Genomic DNA, 27651 nt, shown 5'->3' with positions numbered 1-27651 from the left:
AAGCTGCGATTCAAATTCTTACAAGCAAAGACCACATTTTCTCAGTTATCTGTGGCACTGCAGCACAATAAACTTTGTATTGTTTGGCTCCACATAATGAGGAAAAGGCATCCTACCACAAAATAGTTTTGGAAAGACACAAAAGTGACTGCAAATTCGAGTGACACTGCACTGACCACATGTGGTGTTTGAGTGCTGTGCAGGGAGCGGCGCGATTGACCGCAACGACTCTAATCACACTGCATGACACTGATGTGTGCCAGGCTGGGTTTCGACTGACCACATCAATGAGGACCAGAGTTTAAAAAAAAGTGTCATCTGTTTTTCCACTTGGGGAGGGCCTCCAGAGCTTGTACATTCTTGTCTTTTTTGCATTAGACAGTTTTCTTGAGGCCCAAGTCATCGAAAAAAAAAAATGTAAGGGAGGTTTAGGAGCTGAAGCCAAAAAATAGTACCCACCTGTGCCAACTCATAAAAGAAAAAAAAAACACTTATTCAGCAGCTAAACACTCATGGCGTCCACCAAATCATAAAACGCGCAAGAAACTTTCCAAACAGGAAAAATGTGACAATTTGTGTTTTATTTCAAAGTGGCATTGAATAAACTGCCTACCTTGGCAAGTCCTTTCATTGGTCAGCAGCTTGTAGCCTTTCTTGCAGCTGCACTCGAAGCTGCCCACCGTGTTTCGGCACACATGATCACACCCCCCGTTGTTCAGACGGCACTCATCGATGTCTGCGGGGAGATTATCTTCATGAGGTTTGGGAAGATCAAATCACTCAACACAACTAAAAATGAAAGAAAATTCAATTTGCGGCTCATGGTTTCTTTTGGCAACTGGGTGCAATTATAACAAGCTGTAAAAACAAAGGACATTTATGTCTCTAGTTAGCACAGAGCGGCCCGTGTGAACATCAGTGGGATCTGCAGCGACACTCATTTGGAGTTTTGTTCTCTGGCCCCTAACGGCATTATTGTTCTAGCATCAGCTTTGTTAAAACTAAATGAGAGGGTGGAGATGTCTGCAGAGGAAAGGTAAAAAATAAAAATAAAAATTAAACAAACACAACTATTGTGCACTGCACTGAACGGCAATGTCGCTCCCATAAAAGTCAGGAATGAGGTTCAGCAGACAGCTTGACTGATCCTTAAATTGACTAAAATCACTTTTCATGTGGTTTTTATGGGCTGTAGCTCTCACACAGTGAAGCGGCACAGCAGTCAATTCAAACTCATCATTTTTTCATCTTTATCCACTCGCTATCCTCATGATGTCTGCAGCCAGCACTCAATCACTTTGACGTGTTCGACCTTTCATGGAATAGTTGTCTGCTTTGGTGAAGTTTGTAACAGTTCTGATTAGTTCTGAATCCCCATTACAAATAGAACATCTCTCTGAGGAGCGGAGGTCTCCTCCTAATCTGGTCACAATATATTCACCAAAAGAAGAGGATCAAATAATACTTCATCTTTGTTTTCAGCCTGAAGATGTGCTTGGGTTCAGGCCGAATCTTGTCTTCTTGTACCAGAGTCGCCTGTTTAGATATCCTCCCAAACTAAACTGTAATAATTCATTTACACTGGCCTTGGCAAGGCACGTTCAAACAAGCACTTCCAATAAAAAGTCTTTGTAAACACGCAAATAAAAAACTCTCATGTTCACGCTTTGCTACCCAGGTTTCCAGGTCTGTTTAATTACAAACATGTATTGAAAGTTAAATCAGGTTGAACCTTGACCCATCAGGGACTCGGATTTGGTGGTGACTTTTGTCAGTTTTGCAGTTTTATACAACATAACATAAAAAAAGGCAGCACAAATGATACTGCTAACCCTAAACTGCAGAAGAGCAGAAAGTTAAAGCACACAAGTTCACTGAACAATGAGGCTCATGAAGTCTAGGGGAAAAATAGGTGTGAATTTGAAGAACTAGTTGCTGTTTGTGTCTATTCTTAGTATCTATAACTTTGTGAAACCAGAGCATGACTGCGACACAAGTGATGGGTAAGTTACCTTTGCAGGTTTTGCGGTCGGGCTGCAGGGTGAACCCGACAGGACAGCTGCAGCGGACGCCTGTCACTGAGTCGTGACACGTGCTGTCACAGCCACCGTTGTTGACGGCGCAGGTCTCTGTAGGCAAACAGTCAGTCAGACAAAAAGCATCAGACGCTGGTGACGCAGTCTCGACTCAGTTTTGGAAGTCGCTCATACATGCATGATGCTGCAAAGTTAAAAGACATGCCATTAAAACATCCAGCAGGTTAGTTCTGTCAAACAAGACGAAGTAAAGGAAAAGAGGGAAAGGAACAAAGAGACAATGAAATATAGAAAAGGAATGTTTTTATTAATAAAAGCGGATTGAAATGTTAGAGGTAGCACAGCCAAACACAGGTTTGCAAAACATTTCCTCTGAGGATCTATAAACAGGATTGCTCTTTTATGGTCAAATGGAGTTAAAACTTTCAGTAGTCCCTTCCACTGCAGGGCAAATGCTTTCATCCATTGGAAAGTCAAATTTCTTCCCTCCAGGCACACTCAAAGAAAAACACCTCTTTTTCCTAATTTCAACAAAACCTTCCAGGCATTTTGGGGACAAAAAAGCAATTTCAGCTACCTGACACCTGCGCTAGCTAAACTTATTGGAGAAAGTCAAACTAGAATAGTGAAGGTCTCACCTCTAGACAGTGACAAATTCACAAAGACTTCCATTTTAAAAAGTACAGGGGAAACTTGCTCCCACAGCAAAGACCAGAGGGCTTTGTTTTTTTCTTTTTCTTTTTCTGAGCTTTAAAGTAAACCTTACATGCTTTTGGGTAAGAAAACTAAAACATTATTTGGGAATATACAGTACGCAATACTCAAACATGGTGTATCTCATTCTCAACAACTAATGCTACATTCACACCAGCCTCTGCAATGTGTGTTCGAGCGACCACTGTCAATAAAAAGTAAAATGTGTAAATCTGCATTTTGGGCTTCCGCATTCAAAACTCTCACATTCACACATCGCTAAAAAGTTTCTATGACCGCTCACGGACAAAACGTGAAGCCATTGAACGCGTGTTGAAAGCTAAACCGGGTTGAAGTTTGACCAATCAGAGATTTGGATTTGGTAGCGACGTATGGATGGCACCTCTTTCAATTCACGAAAGTGCCAACCGTTTAAAAATTGATCGTAGAGGAGAAATGAGTAATTGGCTGGAATTATATGACACCCAGTCTTTCATGTATTGGATTAGAGCCGTGAAAGAAAAAGCCTTGAGCAAGATTCAGAGATTTGCAATCCTTTGACGTTTAGCACCAAATCTATTCCAACTGTAGGGCCATGCACCAGTATCGGGCGGCGACAGTCCAGCGTGAACATCATATCCTAAACGCCCATTCAAGAACGGACTTTTAGTGCGTCAGCGTCACATGCCCGGTGTGCATGTAGCATAAGAATTATATACACCTACTATACATGCAACAAATCTCAATTAAAAGGATAAAACCTTATGGATGACATCAAAACTGTAGGGTCAGATGTGACCTTTTCACACAAAGAGTATTTTGTGCAGCATTAGGTTTTGTGGGATTAACATGATCCAATATTATCAGATTACAATTTAACACAGAGGATAGGGAATTTGAAATACATGTTGTAGTTTAACATTTGCTTAAATATTGGTTTAAAGCATTCTACAGTCCTTTCACGTGTTGCCTGCCCACTGTAAGATTTTTAACAGCAGACTTTTCCAAGTATGTATTTTTCTATCTCATTAATATTTCATTATTTCCATGAATATGCTTTGGGTAGGAAGGAGAAATGTTCCTGTGTTTATCAAAGCAAAATCCTACGGAGCCCCTAAAGGGCCATTGAGGAAAAAAAGAAATGGAGGGAAAAAAAATGTTTTTGAAGTAAAAGAAAATATTTTTGAATTAAAAAAAAAAACTGATGTGCACCTGATACTAACTGGTGCGCACCAGTTAGCATCAGGTGGCACCAGGTAGTATCAGGTGTGCACCAGTTATTATCAGGTGCGCACCAGTTAGTTTCAGAAGATATCGGATGGTTGACTTGCTTGTTCATTGTGCACAAAGTAGCTACAGTTGTCTTGAGAATGGCTAAAGTTGAGGATATGAACCTTGTAAACTTTCTGAAAACAGGAAAATACTGGTGCGCATCTTTTTATTTTTTTCTACTTCAAAAATTATTTTTTTACTTCAATTTTTTTTTTCATCAATGGCCCTTTAGGGGCTCCGTAAAAATCAATAAACTCAAACTTTAAAATCTTTTTTTTAAAACAAAAATAAAAAGAAGGAAGATTTGTAGTCTTAAGACCACAAATAGGAGACAAAAAAACTAAAAACAAATTACTGTAAAACATGTCAATGAAGGCTAGGATCTTTACAGATCCGAAGTTAAAAAAAAAAGTTTTATTTATCCTCCTACACACATTGATGTAACTAGCACAAAGCCAGGAAACCAAAAACAGAAAAAGAAAACTCTAAAAAACAACAAAAGCAGTAAAAGACACACTACAAGGAAAATGGTGTTTTTGGTGTTTTAACATGTTCTTGTGGCATTTTTCTAATGATGGCGTTCATATACAAAGAAAATTGGGATTAAAGCTGCTTTTCTACGTGTTTGATTACATAGTGGTGAATGAAGAGCAGATGAAAAAATGTCAATAGAAAAAGATGATTGGATTGGGATTTTAAACAGTAATACTCAAAACTTTTTAAAGTGACTGAGTTGCTTACATGTTCCTAAACTGCTTTTGCATTTCAGCAACATCCCAAATAACTAAATGATGCAACATTATTCAGTTTCATCGCAGAAAACTTTTTTTTAACAATTTTTTAATTTGTTTTCTCCTGCATCATGAAAGTAAAACTTGCAAAGACCATCTTTGCTTCAATAAAATATCTGTTGATAATGCAAAAAGTAGTTAAATGCGATAACACACTACTAATAACATAACATAATTTATATAAAACTAATACTGGCTGGAAAAAACAAATGTTACAGACAAACCAACCAAACCTTTCTTTTTTAAATGACCAAAATGACGTCACCAACTACACAAAGTGAAAATTGAATTGATATGAGCTTTTTATGACAACTAATTATGAATACACTGTGTTCTGATGATGAAAACATTGATGGTTTATCAAAAAATACCTGTTTTTGTATAGAATTGTTCAAACGCAATGCATTGTGGTCTAAACTTTGCAATGCATTGTGGGGGGGGGGTGCAGTGGTAGGGTGCCAGTGTTCGCCAGCGGAGCCGGCAAGTATTGAGTAGTGAAGGAATTCGGACGTAGCCTGGGTCTTTTTGAAAAGAAATGATTCTCACTGAGTGTAATGACCTGGAAATGAACTGAGTGCTTCCTTTGAAAAATGACATTGGACTCCAGAAAATTGAAAGGAAAAGGAGGTCCAGTACCTCTTTTATTGCCTTCAGCATCGTACACATCACCTTTTCCTTTCTGAAAGGAGAGACGATGATCCAATCTTGTGCTGCATGGATTGGCAGTCAAAATAATAAAAGCAAACATATTTTTTCTACTAAAACTTTTTTCTAAACTAATCAAGAATTCAGACTTTACCATTTCTTGCTGTTGTTGTTGACAACATCAAGAAATAGTTCTTTGTTCCGTTTAGCATTAAGGCCTGTTCACACCGGGACGAATTTCGCCCTCGATTTTCGCCGACGTTTAACGCCTCGTGACTAAACAAAGGGCACCAATGTGAGTGTGCACACCGACGCGAAAAAACGCCACGCGTCAAAGCGTCACTTTTTAAAAAACGCCTCGGGTTCGTTTTTTTGGTTTGAAGCGTCGCGTCGAAATCTATTCGACCAATGAGAACGGCGCTTTTGCACACGTGTCTGGATCCTCTGAAGTTACAGTAAAACACAACTTGGGGGCGCTCAAACACAAAACTGCCTTGCTGAGCACACATACCAGCAAAGGAGATAGACGGCGAGTTGCATCTACACAGCCGCGAAGAAATAATGACGGACATTCTAAAATATCCCCGAACCAAGCACCAGTTGGAGCTACTGGTGCTTGAAATATTCATGTTTTCCTAGTATGATTCTGACAAGCGTGTAAATACTTGCTTTCTTCTTCTGAGTGAAAAGCAACTTTAAGAAGCGTAAAGTTGCGCAGCGCCACCTTGTGTACAGGAGTATTTCTGTTTTACATTAAGCGCCATCTAATGTCAGGGAATGAAATTGCATGTTCGCTCGGCTCATCGTCAGCGAAAATCGCCTGGGTGTGAACACAAAAAACGTGGCGAAAAACGCTGGCGAATAACGCCTGGCGAATATTCGTCCCGGTGTGTACGGGCCTTTACACGTTTACATGTATTACATGATGCAGCCAAAAGGACACTTGTTTGTCGTCCATCTACAAACATTTTTGTTTTAGTTTGGAGCAATGCTGTATCAGTTGACGGTTGTGTGGTTGATGTGGCTGTAGGAAAAATTGGATAGAATTCTGCAAACACACAGAATTTAGTTTCTGTTAACCTCATGAGGTTTGCCAACAGGGTCAAGAAAGGGCATCAGGAAAAAGGATCAACGTAATTAACACTACCGTTGTTTGAAAGGTGGGTTAAAAAAACAGACGAATCTAATAAAATCATCTACCTAATAAAAGGTTTGTTCATCCATTTAAGTTTAAACATACTGCAAAAAAGAGTTCAAGAAAGACTTGAAAAATAGGTTATTATATAAAAAAGATATGAGGTTTGAAAGATTGGAACAATTGGGATGCATCACCTATTAAGCAACATGTTCATGTGGCCACTTCCAATGAAAAGTCTGTGTAAGAGCGTAAATGCATGTTTTGGGATTCTGAGCTTAAAAGCCATTGTGTTCATGCATAGCTACGCAAAAGTTAAACTAGATTGAACTTGACCAATTGGAACAATTCATGGAATATGCAACAGTTTGAAAATTGATCAGAAGAAATCAATTGCAGTTTTTTCCTGGATGGAATTATATGAGACCAAATCTCTCATTTATCTGAATAAAGTTGTGAAAGAGAAAAAGCCTGGAGAAAGATTTGCATCACTTCGACATTTTTCACCAAGCCTCTTCCAACTGTAGGTTGTGCTAATGCTAATGTATGTGCTAATTAAGCAGTAGAAAAAAAAAAAGGTGTAGCCCCTCCCAGCTCGTCTAGTGTGAACACCATGGGCTAAACTTGCACACGTTTCGCGCATCCTTGAATGTGTATAACATGCCCGGTTATCTGTGATTTTACAGTTTGGTCACTTTTGAATTTCTTTTTCCAGAGTTTCTGTTTGTACTTATTACATTTTCTATTTCTTTTCCATATTTTTTTTTAAATTAATACTAGTTTTTTTCTCCAAAAAAACAGACTCCCTCTTCCAGACACCATAAGATTGGATTGCTTCTATTTGAGGTCATTAGCTTCTGTTGTTTACAACTTATGAAAAGTTGGGCGTCTCTGTTTGACCTTTGAATTCAGAAACCAACATTCAGAAATAAAATCGTTACAAAAATTTTTTTATTGGGGAACATTTGCTTTTTTCTGCCTGCAAGAAGTGTTTTTCCCATCTAGAAACATACCTACAATGACACTAATCAAAGAGTGACACCTCAGTCTTAAGCTAGACAACGGCACAGCATTGTGGGTAACTATAATTACAAAGTACGAGCAGAGACCGTTGGCAGACGAGACAATAAGACGGTGTTTCAACACAATGCTTAGTTGGCTGCTATCTCATCAGCCTGTAATGATCATGTGTTTAGAGAGTGAAGAAACATTTCTGACATTATGGTTTTGTAAAGACAAAGGAGACTCACACACTCTGGTACGTGTGTTTTGGATTAACACTAGCACGATCTACTGTGCTCTGGTTTGAGATGCACAATTTCAAATATTGCGTGCACAATATTTGTTCTCAAAAAAGGTGCAATTCGTGCTTCACTGTGGGCCATAGAACATATTTTATTTCAAATCTTTCTTGTTTTACTCAAAGCCCATTCAGAATGACCACAAACTCCTGACATCAATGGAGAGGGAATGGAAGCTTTTGGTGAAAAAGAATATGCTTAGAAAGCTACAGGGTCATTCAGCAGCTCGATTAAAGCACAGAGGTGAACTATACTCTACACGTAACAATAAATATAAGGAGACAAATCTGTCACAGCTGTGTCCAAAATAACTCTAAAGATGCTCCTATTTCTACGGGGAAACTAACGGAAACTAGGGCACCATATCTCGAAATAGGCCAGACTGTATGGAGGGAGCTACTCGGCGGTAATGAACATGCACTTGCAACAAATAGTTACTTGAAGCACTCTGACTGTATTTTGTCAACAAACAGGCTTCTTCTTTAAAAAAAAAAAAAAACAGTCATCCTCCTTAACTTTCTTATTGTATAATTAAATCGTAAATCTCTTTGATGTATCAAGGTTTTTATGTCCCTACAGATTTATGAGTTCGTTTTTTCCTGGCGTCGTTTCGATAAAAACGCTGTTTATTTGAAAATTGGGCTGAATTGCATTGGATGATATAATGATATAATCGAGTTTCACCAACCCTCCCATCTCCACTGGTATTCAGTTTGCTGCAAATCTACTGAAACGGGTGGTTTTGCCAAAAAAGCCATGAAGGAACTCCACAGATTGATGAGGAGTTCTTGATTACAAGTTTATGAAAAAGTATGCCTGGGAAGGCTCTGGGCTTTATCTTCTTGTATGAAGTAAAACTTTGTCATGGACACTTTATTGGCTCCCTGGCTGCAGCTAATAGGCCGTGATGAAGGAGTTTAGAAACACCACACACAAGTGTTTTAAACAGTGCAAGCTTCATTTCGTGTATTCCAGTCATATCAAAACACAAATAAAGAGAATATCTTTGGTCTGACTCCCAACGTGGTTAAACTTTGGATGTCTGCAAATTCAATCTGCTTTTGGATGGATGCATCAATAAACAATAGATCAGTCACAGTGGAGTGATATTACAACTTGAGATATTGGAGCTGTTTTATCTTTTGAACTTGAACTTGCATGTGTTGCATTTTTACAAGTTGTTTGTGCTTTTTAAAAAAAAAAGTTTTTAGATCACTAGAGGGAAAATAAAGTGTAATCCATACCTGCATTATTCAAGGAAACCACCAATTTTAAATTTTAGAAACTGTAAAAACAAGCAATTTTGTGTTAGAAAATCTTTTTTCTTTCATTTATTTGCCCTAAGTCCTGTATTTTTCTAATTTATGCTTGTTTTTTTTTTCTCATTCATTTTGTTCCTTCCCCTCATTTTTAATTTTTTGGGAATACAAAAATTCTGCTTCATTGAGGATAATTGAAAGTAGTTGGTCAAATATTTTAAGTTTGGCACTTGAAACTTGTAAACTCATACTAGAAAAAGACACACTTTAAGTTTCAATCAAGGTTGCTTTAGTTTAAGAAAACACTTCTTTCAGTAATAATCCAAAAACACTTAAAACTAAATACAAAAACTAGGAAATGGTTTATGATGGTGACACTCAATACAAACTAACACAAATCAACCCTCTGGGCTACAGCAGCGTGTAGATACTTTAATGTTTGCCCATCATTTAAAGAAATAAGCATAGCCGTTCAGTGTAAGCTGTATTTACACGTCACAAATTGTGTTTGTTTAGAGATAAATCTGAATTTCAGTGAACTTAACAACTGATTACATTGTAATTATCAATGTTGTAACTTAAACACATCGAGGAGGCAAGAAAATTGTTGTGCAGACTGCCTCCTCACAACACCTGGTTGTAGTATCAGATTAATTTGAGACTCTAAAGTTAAATTCAGTCTGGAAACAAACCTCAGATGGCCCCAATTCACTTTCCTATTCAGCATTAACAAGCTATTGACCTTTTGAGTTACACTGAACTTAAGAAAAATGTCAACCAGGTTTCAAAATTGCTTTTCAATCTGTACTATATTCTTTTTTTATTTCACTTTTTCTAATGATCTTAGATATACATTTTTTTGTCATGATAAAACAGTTATCACAACTAAAGTCTATTAATTTAAATTAGTACTGTTATGAATTATATAGCCAGTAACAGGACATATCAGTGGTTATTATTTTGTAAGCTTAATCTGTTTTCAGAGCAAAATAAATCTTTGCTGTTTTGTTTGTATGTAAAACCATTAATGACACCGCTACCCTGTTTGACTGGGATGCATAAATGACAGGCGTCAGACACGGGAGGCTAAACCCGATGAGACCTGGAGCATCTCATCCCCACCTTTCCACTGTAAACTGCTCACTCTGCAGATCAGAGGCTCCCTGTTTGCAGCTGTGTTTTGAAAAGGTTCGGCTTGACGCAGACAGTGGCTGTTACTGAGAGGGCATTCACAGAAGAGGAACGTAGTGCAGAAGCCAGAGGTCAAAGGTCAGAAGGAGGGCTCCTCATGTGGTGAAGGGAGGGGCCTGATCAGAGTCTACTCGGTTAGCTTCCTGTATCCCCCACACCCACAAGCCCCTGAGAAAGGAGCCAGATGAGCACATATTTACCATTAGGGAACAGCTGTGGGGCTGCCTGGGACTGGACACTCCTCTCCCCTGCATGCACACACACACACACATGCACGTACACATTGTGAAAACACCACATTAGTTCTCTGTGCATTTGAACTGCACCATATATGTGTGAGGAAACATTAACTCCACTTTATCCCCAGCTAGTGAGGCTTTATGGAGGAATAACTACCTCACACTTTAAATGGGATAATGCACTCACACCTGAGTTCTGCTGGTAGAGGAGGATGCAAGGAGAGCGTGCAGCTGCACCACATCGTGAATCAAACGCTCTGTCTTCACAGCAGTGAAGAGTCTTCAGCTAAATAGGTGGAAGACAATCTTGTGGAAATACCAGCTAAAACACTCAGAGAATGTCTGCAGCAAAAAGGCAAGGACTCAGAAAAAAAATCACAGCCTTTTCTCCATCTGAGTCATTTCGGTGAGCTATCTTAAACTGTTCCTGTTACCTCAGGCCTCCTGTCAAAATGGGAGGCATGATCACATCATCCCATTTAAAGTTTAATTGTGCCCCTCAAAAAAAAAACCCAAGACACTGTAAATGATTCAGAAACCACCAGTTTGTAAAAAAATAGAGAAGGGCATATAAGGTCTAATGTTTGATTTATAGGTTTGCCTGCATTAAACAGTTTTAAACTTAATTAATGTCTGTGTAGAAAGTGATCAAGACATGGATAATATAATACTGCTGCAAAAGGAAAAAATAAAACAGCCTTTTTTTTTACTGACAGCAAACAACAGCAATTATGTGCCAAATTCTGACTAGAAGCCTAAAAAAAATGAAGAAAGAGTGACATGTCAAGGCAAAAGTGTTACTTTGCAACATGCAGTCATGCAAATCAAAGTTCCATACAATGCAGACAAAGAGCGTTTTGTTGTCTGAGTTTGAAATGAAGCTTTTGCTAGTTAGTATGAGCACTGCGAGCCTTGACAGACAAGACTGAGGAGTGGTTAGTGCTGCAAGTTGAGGTCAGGGACAGCCACACTCACTTCTGCTCTTTGTGGGTGTCTTTCATGGCCAGATTACTGCAGAATTTATGCTGTTGGGCTGTTGCGTCGAAACGCCGTCAGTGACCCAACCATTCAATGTGTTATCACTAAGGACCTTGTCAGAACATATTTTAAAATATTTTTTCTAAGAAATTCAGTTTTCTGCTTTCGTTCCTTTAAAGTTGAGCATCAAATGCATCCACAACATACACAGTTTCCATGTGGAAGATTAGACATCAAAAACCTTGAAAGTCGGTCAATTTTTCTTTTAAAATTTAACCTGCAAATGCTTGAAATGTGTTTCCAAAAACATTTTTTTTTCTAAATCCCCCATGCCCTGTACCTGCAACATCAGTCAGTGTGAGGTAAAGAGGTATCTCTTTTTTTTTCTTTTTCAGGCACGAAGCAGATGTTTGTGCCACAAAGACAGCCCAGTTTACTTCTGCTGCCATCCAGCATCAAGAAGCAATGACTCCCAGCAGTTTGAGGACCGGCCGCTGAGTGATGCATCTGAACACACCAGACCACCCGACACGAGCTCCGCTTGTTTATATTATGGACACATGCCAGTGGTAAACAATTATTTACGTGCATTTGATGCACGCACGCAGGACACGTACTGTATGTTTGTGTATTTGTTTATATAGCGCTCACTTTGTATCAAATATATTATGCATCTCTCCAGCTCGTCTTGTGGCCAACTCTTCAAATGACTGAACCCTGAGCATGCCTGCATCTGCCTGCTATTTGTGAATGTTTATGATTTGCTGTGCTAACAGCATGAGTGATTCCACATGACGGCCGCTTCTTTCTGATATTCAAAGTTACTGATGCAAGCACAACAAATAAAACAGATTCTTTTTTTTTTTGCGGACGCTTTGGTCAAAAAAATCTTACTTCAAAGAGTCTGTGTTTGTGCGTATTATGTCTGGGAGACGACAGTGTGCATCTGTATGCTATCCATGAAGGCCTTGTGGACACACAAAAAAACAAAAAGAATTCCACTTACACTCTGCACAGCACCAACAGAGGCGGTACAGACGAAGAAAACAAATGAGTGAAAGTGGCAGATTGCATACCAAACGACCTGCGTGATGGACTGGTGCGCACAGAAAAAGCCTAGCAGCTACAAAGACACAACAATGACGAGGCAGAAGCTGTTGTTTGATCAAGTATAGCTATGTTTTGGGGCGCTGAATATGAATGCATCCTGAACATTTCCAAATGGGAAGCAAAGGGGAAAAAAGGTGTGTGTTTTCACTTTGTGTGGTTTCTATGGATACCCTTCACGCTCTCACTACATCACTGACTATTTCTGAAAGCGTTGGCTGGGAGGTAATTATCACTTATGCAAATAGAAAGATGCAACACGTACAGCAAAGAACTTACTCTTACGCACTTCTGGTATTTCAACCCACAAGCCAAGGGGGAATCACTAGTTTTAGGTTTAAAATGGGACAATGACCTAAAGTCAAATGCAAGTTCTGCATTTGATGCTTTTAAAAGGTTCTTATGGCATTTCTGAGTATTTCTTTATTAAAATTGTTGTGAATCAGGGGCAGTTGTACGGCTGGATAGCTCAGATATTGCTTGCCATTTTTGTTGTACCACTAATGTTAAGTTAGGGTTATAAGGGGCTGTAGGTTGGTGGGAGAGTATGTAAACAGGTGAGTGACGGTAAGTGGGGCATGCTTACTTTGCGCCAAAGGTCCCGCCAACAACTCAGAGGGGAATTTCTAATGAACTACTGGGGTTCTCTTGGCAGAGTAACATTTTTATTGGGGTTTTATTAACAATCATATAGTCTGAAAGATGGAGCGCCCACAGGCTGGCCTCCACTCCGACAGATTTTGTGGGGGAAACCAGAGACTCCAGCTGGCAGACGGATCCTTGATCTGGCACGCCAAAGCTCCCGTGCATTTTTTTCTGCCTTCGTGAGGCTGGCATAGACATATAATTTGTTTGTGGTATTATCTTGGCTAAAGAGGGTAAAACAATAATTGCCAGGTTGGCTGACCAGATCCTGACTTGGGTCTGGCTGTCAGTGGAGCTTTGGTTGCAAAGCTGTTCATGAAAGACCAGGACATTAGACCAGGAAAATTGTTCTGTCAAACCTAACCAGGCAGAATTTATTTGGAATTTCTAAATATCTCATGAAAAGTGTAAAAAGGTACCTAAACTGAGCAAACTGGTCTGGTAAACCCGAAAGTTAAAATTTAATAGAGAAAGAGGCTCAATTTTCCCAATTATTAACAAGGCCTGGAAAAAAGACAGATGCCAAAAAAATAAAAGGTAAAGTTGCTTCTGTTTGTACAGCTTCAACTTTCTAGAGAGAACCAGAAAAATCTGAAGTTTTGAAAGTTTCATCTGCCATGAAGTCAACACGGAATCAAGCAATGTCAAATCTGTTGCTGATGAATCCCAAAATAAGAAATTTAATAAAAGGGAAAACTGGCTGCAACACAAGCCGGTAATAGAAAACTTTTAATAAAGCATATGGTGTCTGAGAACAGAAACTCTTATTAGCTTCAACAGGTAGCTGAGTAAAAAAAAAAATCATATGAGACTGGCTTAAACAAAAAAAAAGCAGTTTTGGTGTTTAATGTTGAGTAAAACCAAATAAAATGTTTGTGTAGAATAAAATTAGTTTAAATACATATTTGACTAAACTTAATTTAAAGCAAATGTTATAAATTTCCTGATGTAAAAAAATCTGGAGTAACATTTAGTCTTACTAATGGTATGTTTTTGATCTGTTCGCCTTCACAATAAACCACAACCCCACTTCAAATCTGAAAAATCTTTGCATCATAAAAAAGTTAATAATACCACACACATCAAACAGAAACATGTCCAATTTAATCAGTCACCTTTACACTTGACCAATTCTTTCTTTGTTTAATGCCTCTACACTTTTTAAGGCTCATTTAATTAAATGTCTTTATCAGAGGGGTTCAATAATCATGAATTGCTAAAGGATTTTCCCTCAGCCTGTGTCTGCTGAAGCAAACACAGATAATTGCCAGTGGAAGGTTAGGTCAGGTGTGAGTTAATCCCAGGCAGGAAGCTGTGGAGGAAATGACCCAAAAGCCTCTAGAAGGTGTGCGTTTCTGACATGGCGAGGGAAAAAGAGAGGAAAGAGCAAAACCCAGCCGAAAGTTGGAGGATGGAGAGAAGCAAGAACGAATGCAATGGTGATGAGGTTACTAAAATAGCAGTAGGAGGCAAAAAAACAAAAGCAGAGTGGATGGTAGCCTTTTGACCTTGTATGTCACAGATCAAGAGGAAAAAAGGAACACAGTTGCTGTAATACGACCTGTTTCTCTGCCTGCGTTTTACCGCATAAACATCATTTCAAAGGTTAAAAGTTAGCCGTGAGAAACACAGCGTTAGGTTAATTCTTTTTATTTTGCCGTTTTTGGGGTTTTTTCCTTGGTAGCTGTATCAGAGTGAGACGACTCACCTACACAAGTTTTTCCATCGCTGTGCAGGACAAACTTCATGTGGCACGAGCATTTGGGCCCATTGTCGGTCTCCTCACAGATGTGCTGACAACCTCCGTTACCATAGTTACACGTCACTACGGAGAAAACACAGACGTTACACAAGCTGCAGTTACAGTGGATGATACAAAAACATTGTAGCATTTTAGAACAATTTAAAATAAAGAAAAGAATCATTGTACAATAAAAAAAAAACAAATATTTTTGTCTTACATTCCATAGCATTTTGTAGAAACTTTTATTTGAAGCAACTTTCAAATAACTTTTTCAAGAAGTTAAAAAAAGAAATGAAAAAAGAGGAAAAGAAACATTTTTGAATGGTTCTACATTTTTGTTCTTCAGAAATATAACTGCTCAACAATTTGCAGCTGACAAGGATAACATAACATTTCTTAGCATCCCTCCAGGCTGATGGAATGTTTTCTCCTGACAAATAACAATGACAAATATTTTATACATTACTTTTTTGTTTTAATTTTAGTTTGTTGCCTAGCTTTTGGTGACATGTCACTCTGTCTTTTCACTGCTCACACAAAAGGGGGAGAGGTACTTTAATGTTTTTCTTGTGCATGTGAGTCATCCCTGTCATTCTGCCTTCATGGTTACACTGTTTTGGAAATGAATCTACATGAATTTTAGCAGAAGTATAAATGGTCTTCTTGGTAGCGTTGTATTTCCTGCTGTGTACAGTAGCAATTTTGCTCCATTTCCTAGATACAGATTGCTCACTCAATCACTCACATTTCTTAACAGCATGCACCGAGCAGAGGACTCCGTTTTGGATGAGACAACCAGCTGCTGGTGCACGATTTACACAATTTGAATACATCAGTGGTTTAGTTCAAAGATCCACTTCAATGAAAGTGGTGTTTTTGGTCTTTTAACATGTTCTTGTTATATATAAAGGAAAATAACCTTAAAATTACATTTCTGAGTGTTTCTTTATGCAAAACATTGTGAATCAGGAGCAGATGAAAAAAATCCCCCTGAAAAAGATTGTATTTTTATTTTGCTCCAATATTGCTCGCCAAGCTAGCGGGAGAGTATGTAAACAGAGAACTCTCAGTTTCGTGTTAGGGAAAGAGGGAAGGAGGGTTGTTTTGCACCAACAGTCCTGCCCACAACTCAGAGGTGAATTTCTAATGAACTCCCGCTGCTCTGCAGAAACTATCTTCAAGGAAAATGAAAGGCTTTTGGTTTGGGCTGACAAACGGCATAATAAAAAGTTAAAAAGAAACACTGGGAACACTTTGGAAATAGATCACAAGATGAGAGAAGTGGGACTTTCAGGCCTTACATGTTGACAAGCTAGTGGGCATTAGTAAAACAACAGAAGACACCTCCTTTTATGCAACATGGCTGTTCCTTTGGAGGGGTTTGTGTACAGTACATTCGAATAGGGTTAGACATATGGTGTCTGTTTTGCAATAATATGGTGCAACCACTGAGCACAATTGTGTATGTAAATGCATGTTTTTCCAAAAAAGTTTAACAGGTTACCAAATTTAAATGTCTTTGTTTTTCATGATTTTAACTGGTTGTAAAATGAAGATAAATGTTATTAACTTGACACACTTCAGTTGCACTCACATAACTGGAGAGCAACTTCGAGGTTTGCATTTCTATGTGGCACTAAGTACAAGCAGCATTAACTTTGGCACTTTGACACTTCAGTGATGACAGAATGAAAAAGAGCATGATCGAGTCAGGGATTCCATAGCCGTCCTGTCTACACCCTACCATCCTAACACCTTTTACCCTTTTCCTGGGCTGTCACAGGAAAACTATAGAATAACACTTCTCAAATCCCTATCCAAACACAGACAAATCCCCTATCAACCCTGGCCCCAGCTCTGACAGGATGATCTCCGTTGCACGGCAACAAGAAGTGTGTGCTGTCTGTCAGAGCAGTCCCCTTCGAGTAACCTCCACATTTGCCCCGGCTGCATAAATGATCCTTCTTTATTTGACTTCTATTTAAATGGACTATTCAGGAGATTCGTCACAGCGTCCATATTAACTATACAATATTTGTAAAATATGTGCAATGCTCAGCAGCGGTTTTCTAAACTCTTGATGTCCTCCTGCGGTCCTGTTGTCCTTTTGAGCACAAGATGTTAGGGTGACTTACGTTTGCAGTCCTTCATGTTCCGAGTCAGCTGGAATCCAGGTCGACATTCGCAGGATATGCCACCTTTTGGTGCTTCCCTGCAGATGTGTGCGCAGCCGTGGTTCTTGTCCATGCAGGTGGGCCCCTCCTTTGTGCCTTCTAGGTGCACTGTGAAGGAAACAGGCATGACCAGCATAAAATGGTGAGCTCCTCACAAAGATCTCACACAGTTTTTTTTTTTCTCTTTAAAAACCAAAGACCATTTAATAAACAGAGTTTAGTCTACAATGAAATAATCCAAAAAAATGGCAAACTGTTCAGATGCCTTTCACGCATTCTTCTGACCCTCTGCCTCATATGCCTACTGCTGGTGACTGACGTGCCCAGTACCCTTTCAAAAAGGTTCAGGCACTTGTTGGAACAAGCTCATTCTATTCAGGCAATAAAAGGAGGCTGCCAAAAGAAAGGTTAAAACTCCCAACAGGAGTAGATCCCCTAGACCTGTAATTTTAATTGAGGCAATCCCCCATAAAGTAAAGAGAGCAAGAACAAAGCACCGAAAAAGGCCTTGGTTTAGGAGGCTGAGATAAAAAGTGATTGCTGTAAAGCAGGGGTGTCAGCATTAACCTCCGTGAGTCATCACAGATGAAGTATTTCTTCACGTATGTGGCTAAAGTAGATCAACGCAACCAGAATAATAAAAGGAAAAAAAAAAACCACAGATGTTACCCAACATGCACCTGGAATAACCCGGGACTTTATGTAATGTTTTTTAACACACACTCCCAACGGGTTTTGCTCTGCAGTCTTCACACGAGTGGACCGATCCGTGATAGGCTGTTGCTGCTACAGACGTGGTGGCAAACCCTGGCTCTTTGGCTCATTATAAACCAAACCAAATTTTTAGTTTCGCCGTCTCTGCTGGCGAACGGGGAGGTGGGGAGCGAGAGGACATCTCTAATAATGTCTCATTAAATCTGCTGTGACACTGAAGGGTGTTTGGAGGTCTAACTTCTTTAATTAGCCAACTTTTCTGATTTATATTGAATCATTTGCATATGTGTGTGGGAGCGTCAGCACACGGCAAAGCTCATGTAACCTTGCTGTAAAGTGTAAATGAAGTGGAAGTTGTGAGCTGTCACGCTGCAGATTAATGCTGTTGGTGAAAAGGTTGTAAAGGGAAGTGAACAAGCTTTTCACAAAGCACATGCTTGAATTACTCATTTGTACGGTTGAATTTTGCCCCCAAATAGGTGTGTTTGTAACAGGTCTAAGCCTGTGATATGAAATGGCTTTTTATTCAAAAGGTTGATTTTAGGAATTGTGTGTCTGCGCTTAAAAGAGCAGATCCTCCTCACACTGACAAATCTGACCTCCTGGCTGTCCATCACTTAAGGGTCTGTCAACAGGTGTCAGCAGGTCACACAATCCTCTCAGACTTTCCTGTCAAAACTGTTGATGTGAGCGTCAAAGAGCAACAACAGCCTTTTCCTGCTGCGCCATGTTTCCGAGCTGAGCAACCACTGGTCCTAACAGCAAAGTAAAGCAACAACATAGAAGCTGCTTATAATGACTTGTTGGTGGTTGTGTGAATGCTTAATGTGAATTTCTGTGATCTCTTCCTCCAGCTGGGTGTTTACATGCAGCGAGAGCAACAAGCAAACATCTATTGGCCTTAGCGGGGATTGGATTTTTTTTCATCCAGTCCCCAGAGGGGCACAGTTTGCTGAGCAGGGTTATATTATGCACCTCGAGCCTCACTTTTCATTTCCTTGTCATTTTCTCCAGCCGCTTTTTGCCACTTTTGCAAATGAGATGCTTAAGGCACAACCTGGGCCTTCATCTCTCTGAGGGCCCATTCAAGCCAAAGCGTTGATGCGACTAGCCTGTTCCTCGACCCAGTTTTCATCCAACATATGCAATTCCCTCTTAACATGCTGCCAGAGGCCTTCAGGTTTTTTTTTTTGTTTTTTGATATAAAAAAAAGAATAGAATCAGCTATTTCCACAATTTTAATCATACGTTCAACTGTAATTAGTCATTTTATTCATCACGTGAATATCCTGCATTTAAATTAGTGATAAGAAAGAAATAAAAACCAAGATATGAACCCAAAAATCTAAATAAAAAATGTCTGAAATCACTAAAAACTAATAAATAAATGAGAGACTTAGCTACTTTGTTTTTGTATTGTTTTTAATTTTTTTATTTTTTTTGCCTTCCACTGTCAGTGCAATTACATCAGTCCAACAAAAGGACTATCTTTGTGATGAATTATTCAGTAACCTCTGGCACGAGTGAGTGTGAAAGTCGGGTCTCAGGGTTAGAAAGTAGAAGGTAAAAATGTGAGCCTGTGAATGCAGGAAAACATCATGCAAATGAATGACCGCTGATTAGAAAGAAGACCACATGTTGTGTGACTTCACATTGTGGTTTGTTTCATATAAACTGCAGAGACTTCTGAAAAAAAAAAACAGTGTTTCCATGTGTCAGACTGCACCATTCTCGGCTGTCAGATCTGTTTTGCAGGATGGAAACTTCACATAGATCATGAAAATGACTTTCATTTTACTTATTTAACATCCACTAATGGCTCTCATCAGTCTACAGTGACGTATTTTCCTCTGTTTTGATGGGAATAACGGTTTACGTTTGGCTTTTCTCTATCCATGTCCCATTTCTTCCTCCAAATTCTTCAAGTTTAGTCACATTCGATGATTTTTGCTTTCACTATTTTCCTTTCCTGTTTTAATTATTTTTTTCGAGGCTTAAACATTTTTATTTCAGATACAGTCAACATGTTTGTTCCCCTCCTACATCAATTTCACTTCTACTGGACTCGGCTAACAGAAAACGAAAAAATACTCTGAGACACTCATAAACCTTTGTTTGTTTGTTTTTTTCTAATTCAAATCTCTCATTGTAGTTGCATTTCCTGAAAACCAGGCTGGTGCATCAAATATTCAACCATTCCATTTGTTACTTCAAACAGCTTAATGTGAGAGCGGCGTTTTTATTTCTGCAAATGAAGCAAATGCAAGGCAATCTCCGAAACATATTTTTTTTTTCAATTGTACAAATTTCTGCAACTATAAATATAAAAAAAGAAAAACACTTAAAAATATGACATTTGTGTTAAAACCAATTGCCTTGCCTGTGAGTGTCTGCTTCCTGCTCAAAAGTTTGGACAGAAAAAGCTGTGGTAAGATTTCGTTGTCAACCAATGTGGATTTGGGATTTTACAGAGTTTCACACTGCCAGGAACCCTCCCGGAGAAATAGGAATACTAGATTCAAAGAGTGCGCTCTTCTAGTCCCCTTAACTTTTGTAAATCTCTTGGGACCTTTGAACCAGACACTTGGATTTTTCTGCTACCAAAATCTAGTATAAAATGAGCAAAATAAGAAACTAAAGCTGGTTCTGAAAATTAGACAATTAAAGAACCAATACAATGGGCTCTAATTACCTCATATCATTGACAATGAGCAATAAAAACTTGAAATTCAAAGCTTCCTAATTTTTCTGTGCCAGCTTCATTTCCATCAAGCAAAAAAGAATTCAATTTTTCTCCAATTAACAGCTTCATTAATTACACTAAATTAATTTTCTTTTTTCTTTTTTTTACCAACTCTTACAATTTCTTTGGCTATACTTAAAACTTTGAATTTGAATTACTCTAGGTTAAACTACTATAGGCTTAGACTGCTGGCCGGGATCCCTTATAACACGTTTTTTTTCCCAATCTTCTTCATTTTAGACCTGTTCTGCCTGATCTGATTATAATTATACATGCATATTTCATTAATGCTTTCACTAGCTCTTCTTACTTTGGTGCATATGAATTTCCTGTTCTTGTGCGTCTTTTCTTTACTTTTTGAACACAACTGCTCACAGCAGATGATCAGCTCTTACTGACAGTTTCCTTCTTTCAAAGGTTGTTTGCTTCCACAGTCACCCAACTGCTTGCTCTGTATGGAAGATGACTCCAGACATGATTAAATGCATCACTCAGATTGGCATTTATTAAAGTACTGGGATCATCAAGTGGCTCTATTTGTAAGAAACAGGATTGAATCAATCAAAATTTTTGAAAATATATATAGTGCAAACGACTATGGTGCAGGCAATAACTCCTGTGATCTTCAAACAAAAGAAACAAGAAGACCTCAAGTTCTTTAGCATGGCACTACAAGCTCCTTTAAAGCCAAAAATCCATGCAATGGAAAGAGGGAAACAAAGAGACTGAAGTGGTGGAAGGCATGCCAAGGGTTTATAGTCTACACTGAGTGCAAGGAGCAGTGAAAAGGGGGCTCATGGTCCGTGCTGAGCCGCTGTCATACAACTGAGAGGGGAGCCAGCCCCCTCTACGCTGGAGAACTTTAAGCAGCTACCTTATGTTGGGTGGATACAAAGAAAGAAAGGGACTTAGAATGTAGCCAACACACCATTAAAGCAGCATTCCTTCCTCCTAGATAATGGGCCCTTAAAAGTTTTAATGGGAGGATAAAAATGTCAGCGCATGGAAAGGAGAATGAGGGGGAAGAGCGGGATAGGGTTGAGCCAAGCCGCACCACAGATGGTCAAACTGGGCAGCCAGTCGGTCAGGAGACGACCCCCTTACCCAGCGGCTTTGGTTGAAGCGAAGAGAAAGTCTATCCAAGTGCTACTGTTTAGTTGTGTGGCGTTCTAAAAGCCCCAAAAGCTTCATTGGAGCGGTTCCTTTCCCCCTCTCTTTTAAAGAGGACTCATAAACAACCAGATAATGGAAAAGACAGCTGTATTTTTGGACTGATACACACCTCTGTCAAAGCTCATAATCTACAGCTTGGTCTGGTTTCCACTGTTGGGATGCTGGAATGATGCAAAACGATGAACTTCAATCAGTCTGAAGTTATAAACATGTAAAATAACTTCTCCAAGGAGAATATTTCACTAGATCATATCCTACACTTGAGATGGTGCTTAAGAGTGTATGTAATGTGGAATCAATGTGTGTGCACGCTCAAAGTTGCTTTGAAATACGTGCTGGATTGAAATGCAGCTGTATTTGCATAATATATGCCTATAGCACCTGTATTAATGTGCCTGCCCATCTGTGTCACAGACAGGTATGCAGAACCTGCAGAGTTTGTGCCACTCTACCCTGCTCACTCTATCAAGGTCACCTCTCTGTGCTCTCCCAAAGGAGCCGGGCACCCTCCTGAGAGAAAAAAAACGACAGCCCAGAAGAGCACAGTCTGGCTGCAACAAGCTTTTAAAGCACAGGTAAGGAGGACTGCTGTTTTTTTGTTTTTTGCTTTCAAAATCAAAGCATCTGGAAATGGTGTCCGTCTCTGCACTTTTTGCTGCCTGGTCAAAGGTGGAGGTTGGTGTAGGTGTGGAAGAGTGAAAAGAAGAGTAGATGGCATAGAGAGGACACAGACAGTGAGAGACAAAGAACAGAGTAGACTTCAGAAAAAAAGTATGTTTTTGTCTCTGCACCTCAAAGCATTCGCTCCACTTCTTTAGAATAGGAAAAAAAAAAGTCTGGTTATATGGTTGGGCTGGAGGGCAATGGAGCAGCACCTTCTGCACTTGTAAAAACAGGTCTTTGGTCAATGCACAGACAGGCGGGCAAAGAACGCAGGCCTACTGAGAACCAGAAGGAGGAACCTTCTTCCCTCCAGCTATGGGACAACAAATACAACAGAATATGAACAAAGAAACCCAAAAAAACCCCGGTAAATTCCAAAAATTCCATCCTCTGGTAACACATAAACAGTATTTTTATTCATGGGTTATCTCATGAGAATAGAATGTGAATCTGCAACAAATATTCTCCATTTAGACAAAGTGTGCTATCGTTTCCATTTTCAATGAACCAAAGCATGATTTCACTCTGGAGGAACGTCATGACTAAAGAGAAAAACTAATTCATCATATGACACAACTGAGTAAAGTATTTGAACAGTGAGCAGAAGATTCCATATTCTCTATGGCTGGCTGTGCCTGCAGCGGGATTAAAAATGAAATAGTAATTGCTGATTTAGGTGGATGTTCACACAAACGTCTGTAAGTGCACGATAATGTCCGTCTTCTATTTTGAAATTTGTGGCACACGGGCTAACAATCCCTTTGGGGAGCAGACGTGTCTGGATGTGTGGGGGGAGAAGGGTGTTAATGGAAGTTGTAACTGAGGAAGAGTAGCTTTTTAACAGGCATTGCAATTTATTCTTGGAGTCTGCACTTCAAAGGTATAAATGCTTTTGCCATAAAACTGACACAAACTTTGAGCACCGAGCCTGAAATCAAACTCTTCCACAGTATGGTTTTGGAAACTTTTAAAATTATTGTAATGGTTTTGTGATACAAATTTGTACCAATCAGTCATGGCCCTGAAAATGTTCCAAATGGTGTTTATTCTTCAAAATTTCCAATCCAAATTCTGACCCAAAATCCAAAGGATTACCTCAGTCTTTGATGTTCCTAAATTCCCAGGATCCCCCCCCCCAAAAAAAAGCCTTAACGGGTCAGACCTCACTTAGCTGCTCAAGAAAAAATATTTCCTTTGACAGTGTGTGTTTTCTTGTTAGAAAAAGATTACAAAAGAACTGAATAAGAAGTTGCTATAAATTACTCACCCCATCAATACACAGTTGTTTAAATTGCCCACCAAAAATGAACAGAACTGACATTATGGATGGGTGGGTAGACCAAAATTCTTGAATCGCAATGAGTTGGATCGCATCTCATGCAGTCCCTATCATCCTCCGAAATGAAAGAAAAAATAAATCCCACGCAAAAGATGCGGAACCGCTCCAGACCTAAACGGCATTCCTGCCAACTACCGTACTAAACCCCTGGACTCCCCCTGAAGGGACTTCATTTTAAGACAAGTTGAGATGTTCGAGGGGCACAAATGAACTGCAGCATTCCGGACATCTACATGATGGAGAATCTCATTTGGTCAAAGTTTGACCTGCTGAGAGGGGCAGGGTGGAATCTGTATCAGACAGGCCAGCAGCAGCAGCCTTGTCATTAGCTGGGAAGCTAGAAGACCCCTGCTGCCCAATTGGCACAGGCTCCCTGCTAACAAAGGCTCACTATACCAGCAGGTGAAACAGAATGGCAGCAGCAGGAAATGCAGTGACCGCCTCTCCTCTGCACTCAGATGTGCACAGTGAAAGTTGCTCACAGAACACCTGACCCAATAATAAAAGAATGGAAAGCTGATGTCATTTTAATGACAGCAATAAAGCTCATGAGATAACTGCACCCCAGGCTGCAGTATTCAAGAGGCAGGCTGGCAGGATGCATGGGGGGGGGGGGGGGGTTTGCATTAAAACTGACTTGGCTGGGAGATTAAATCTGTCTTCATTTTCTCAATGATTTTGGATGTTTCGCAGCACCTTTAGCAGGGCTGCCTCCCAATATTTCAGCAAACTGGCTGCCTCATTACTTGCATTTTCCCCCTCCGGCACACACTGTTGTGATAATAAGCAAAGAAGTGGTTGCTCTGGCTATTAATCTTTCACCAATAAGGAAGCAATGACATTCAGTCTCTGATGAGAAAAGGAAAAATGTGTAGATTTATAGCCGCTTTAATATTTTGACCCATCTGGCACTCGTCTGAGAAAAGAAAATAAATAGAAAGGAACTGGAGACAGGTTATCTATGTAGAATGAAAAAAACTGGACGAGAAAACATCTTTCAGTAGCCTGCTCCTTATTTTTTTTATGGACAGATATAGAAGTGGAGCGTGGAACATGTGTTTTACCTTTTAACTCCACTTTTAAAAAAACATTGCATTTATGAAAGGCAAACACAGAGAGTTCACTCGGCCAGACAGATTCCCATAAACTAGACTTTCAAGATTCTCATTTCACCATTGAAGGGACTCAAACCATCACAATCTAATGCATCCCAGCACCAGCGGTTGGCTTATCAAAGACAGAGATGAAAGCCAAATATGAGCAAACAATCAGAACTTAATGTGTTTAGGTTTCCTGAATGAGATGAAACGCACTGCAAATAAAAAAAGAAGAAAAAAAGAATCTTAATAGATACACAATGTAACCTTATCAAAATAAAAATGAAGCTATCCGCAGGCAACTGAATAATTAGTCATTAAAGTATAAATGTGCTTGTTGATCTAGTGCACTTTTATGGAGAACAGAGGCTTTACAAAGCATTAACTCAACCTGAAGCACCACAGAGGACTATGTCCTTGGATGAGTCACGATCTTAACATCTGTCTGCTTTTACAAGTCAGCATTCAGCAAATGTGTGTGGTTTGGGACATCCTGCTTACTGTGCTAACAATCATCAAAGGAGGAGGACATGGCATGGTTTTATTCCATTAAAGGGCTTAACTCATGCAAAATCCACTTTTTCGAGATTTTAGGTGTATTATAATGTTAATTCCTCAAAAAAACAACAACCCCAAAGCGGTATTTTGATCTATCCACGCATCACTGAGCATTCCTTTTAAAAACCTGCTGTCTGAGCACCAGCTCCTCCCAATCCACATAAACGAGTGGGTCCTTTCATTCTTACGTATGAAAGTGGGGAACAGCCCCTTCCAGGAAGAGTCTGAGCTAACAGCACCGCCCCCAGACTAACAGTTACACCCACTTTCTCCATGGAGCTAGCGGTGATTGGCAAAAACCATTTCCTTTGATATGCACAAAATGGACATCCATCTTAGTCTGGGTGTTGACATGCTGCTAAAGGCTGACCTCATGAAGTGGGCGGGACCCACAAGGAGAGAAAGCTGGAGCCTCAGAGATCAAGTCGTCTTACTTCTGGCTTGGAAAAGAGCTCAGGAACACAATGAATAATTCATAAAAAAAACTGTCCTTTTGTGTGCCAAAGGTAATACATTATTATATACATGGATATTGTTTACTATAAAAGGCTTCAGAATAGCAGGATATAGGTCCTTTAATTTCAGTTGACCTGAAAGCTTCACTGACAGATAAAATCACAAGTGTTTTCCTTAAATGATTGAATAGATGTATTTTCTGTGGTACAACTGAAACAAGCTGAAGGCGCGATGGCTATAAAGGTTCTCAGGAATGTGAACCCTGCTTGAGTTCATTATAACAGACATTGTTATAATTGCAGAGCAGGAGATTTAACATTAGAGGATGATTGTTCTCTTTATCCGAGAAGCAGATTCGAGAACAGATCAATATTTTCCATCAGCTTTCTTTGTATATCTTATATAAGGGCACTCATTTAACAAACATTTGGTGAACTAAGCTGTGAAACTGTTCCAATACTTGTTTAGATTAATGACTGAAGCTCCGACAAGAATCTCAATGATGGTTGCTTGTCATGGAGAAAAAGGTTCTAGACAAGGACAAATCTGAAACTTCCTTTTAAATGTGCTTCATTTAAGCTTCTTTAGTGCATTAATGTTTGTTTTAAAGTATATTATAGCTGCATCATCATTCAATTATTGCAATTACTTTGTGACAAAGAAATGATCAATGTTTCATTTGTATCATTTTTAATCCTAAAACATTCAAACTTCCAAAATTCCTTCTTTCATGTTTTATTTGGTGTAGCTGCATGACTGACTTTTGAAAGCAAAAAATGACCTTTTCTTATTAAATTTTGTAGCAGTTTGAAGTTGTTTGGACAGTCTGATGTTTTCCATCATTCAGATTTGTTACCACAATCTGAAGGGGGGGGGGGGGGGAAGAGAGACATCTTCCATGTTCTCAGAAGGGAAATCTGGACATTTCCGTGGCTACTTTCAAATACACTTGAATCTGTCGCTGTATAGCCATTAATAATCAGAGGAAAACAGCATGGACATTTCCCAACTTGTCTGGAATTAGCACCAGCAGGATTTTCTGAAAAAACTATACAAAACCCAAGAGTTATATCCTAGACTCTGAATGCCTCATTTAAAATTTTACTTTTACATTTTATGATCATTAAAAACAAAATAGGTGCCAAATCATTCATTTAAACAGATAGAAAATCTCTTCTCTCTAAATACAATTTGCAGGCATGCCATAGTTTTGTCTGAAACAACCTCTTTTGCAATTTTCTTTGTGTGGATGAAAACCCAATTAAAGATAATTTAATTATAATCTATCTCTCTCGAAGCAAAAACAATTACTAAGCATGGTGGTGGAAGGATAATGACTTGAGAGATAATGAGAGGGAGAAAAAAAGCGTGCAAATTAGCACTAAAAAAAAATCTGCTTAACAGCGAGACAGTAAAAGCTGAACCGCGATATAAGAAGGGAACTCTGTATTTCAAAACCTGAGCAGGCTCACATGGATCGATTTTGGTTAATAGTCAGATAAATATAAACTAATCCACAATCCTTTGTGAGTTCAGCATTGGATAAAACTTGGAGAGGTATTTTTCAGCGTGTTTGAACAAAGAGGGCCTGGTTTACTGAGAATACTAATAGAGACTAAAATTGAGAGTGAGCTCAAATGAATTGCCCAAGTTGTTTGTTTAAGATTTGTGGGTGATCAGCTAAGAACAATTGCACAA

At 39.2% G+C, this 27651-nt stretch overlaps 1 protein-coding gene across 2 annotated transcripts in view; it reads right to left on the bottom strand.

The window, feature by feature from the left end:
* Nucleotides 1-27651, bottom strand: part of scube3 (signal peptide, CUB domain, EGF-like 3) — a 95426-nt gene that overhangs the window by 16429 nt on the left and 51346 nt on the right. The window contains exons 5-9 of one of the 2 annotated variants that reach the window (XM_011477411.4): nucleotides 17172-17318; nucleotides 15001-15117; nucleotides 10524-10571; nucleotides 2013-2129; nucleotides 614-736 (exon numbers count right to left, since the gene is read on the bottom strand). In XM_011477411.4, coding sequence (XP_011475713.1) covers nucleotides 614-736; nucleotides 2013-2129; nucleotides 10524-10571; nucleotides 15001-15117; nucleotides 17172-17318 — 552 coding nt within the window. The remainder of the gene's footprint in view (nucleotides 1-613; nucleotides 737-2012; nucleotides 2130-10523; nucleotides 10572-15000; nucleotides 15118-17171; nucleotides 17319-27651) is intronic. The other variant, XM_011477412.4, reaches the window with a different exon arrangement.

The sequence above is a fragment of the Oryzias latipes genome, chromosome 7 (genome assembly GCF_053564925.1).
Source record: "Oryzias latipes strain Hd-rR chromosome 7, Olatipes_Hd-rR_3.1".
Taxonomy (NCBI): Eukaryota; Metazoa; Chordata; class Actinopteri; order Beloniformes; family Adrianichthyidae; genus Oryzias; species Oryzias latipes.
This window is presented reverse-complemented; position numbering and strand designations above follow the sequence as displayed.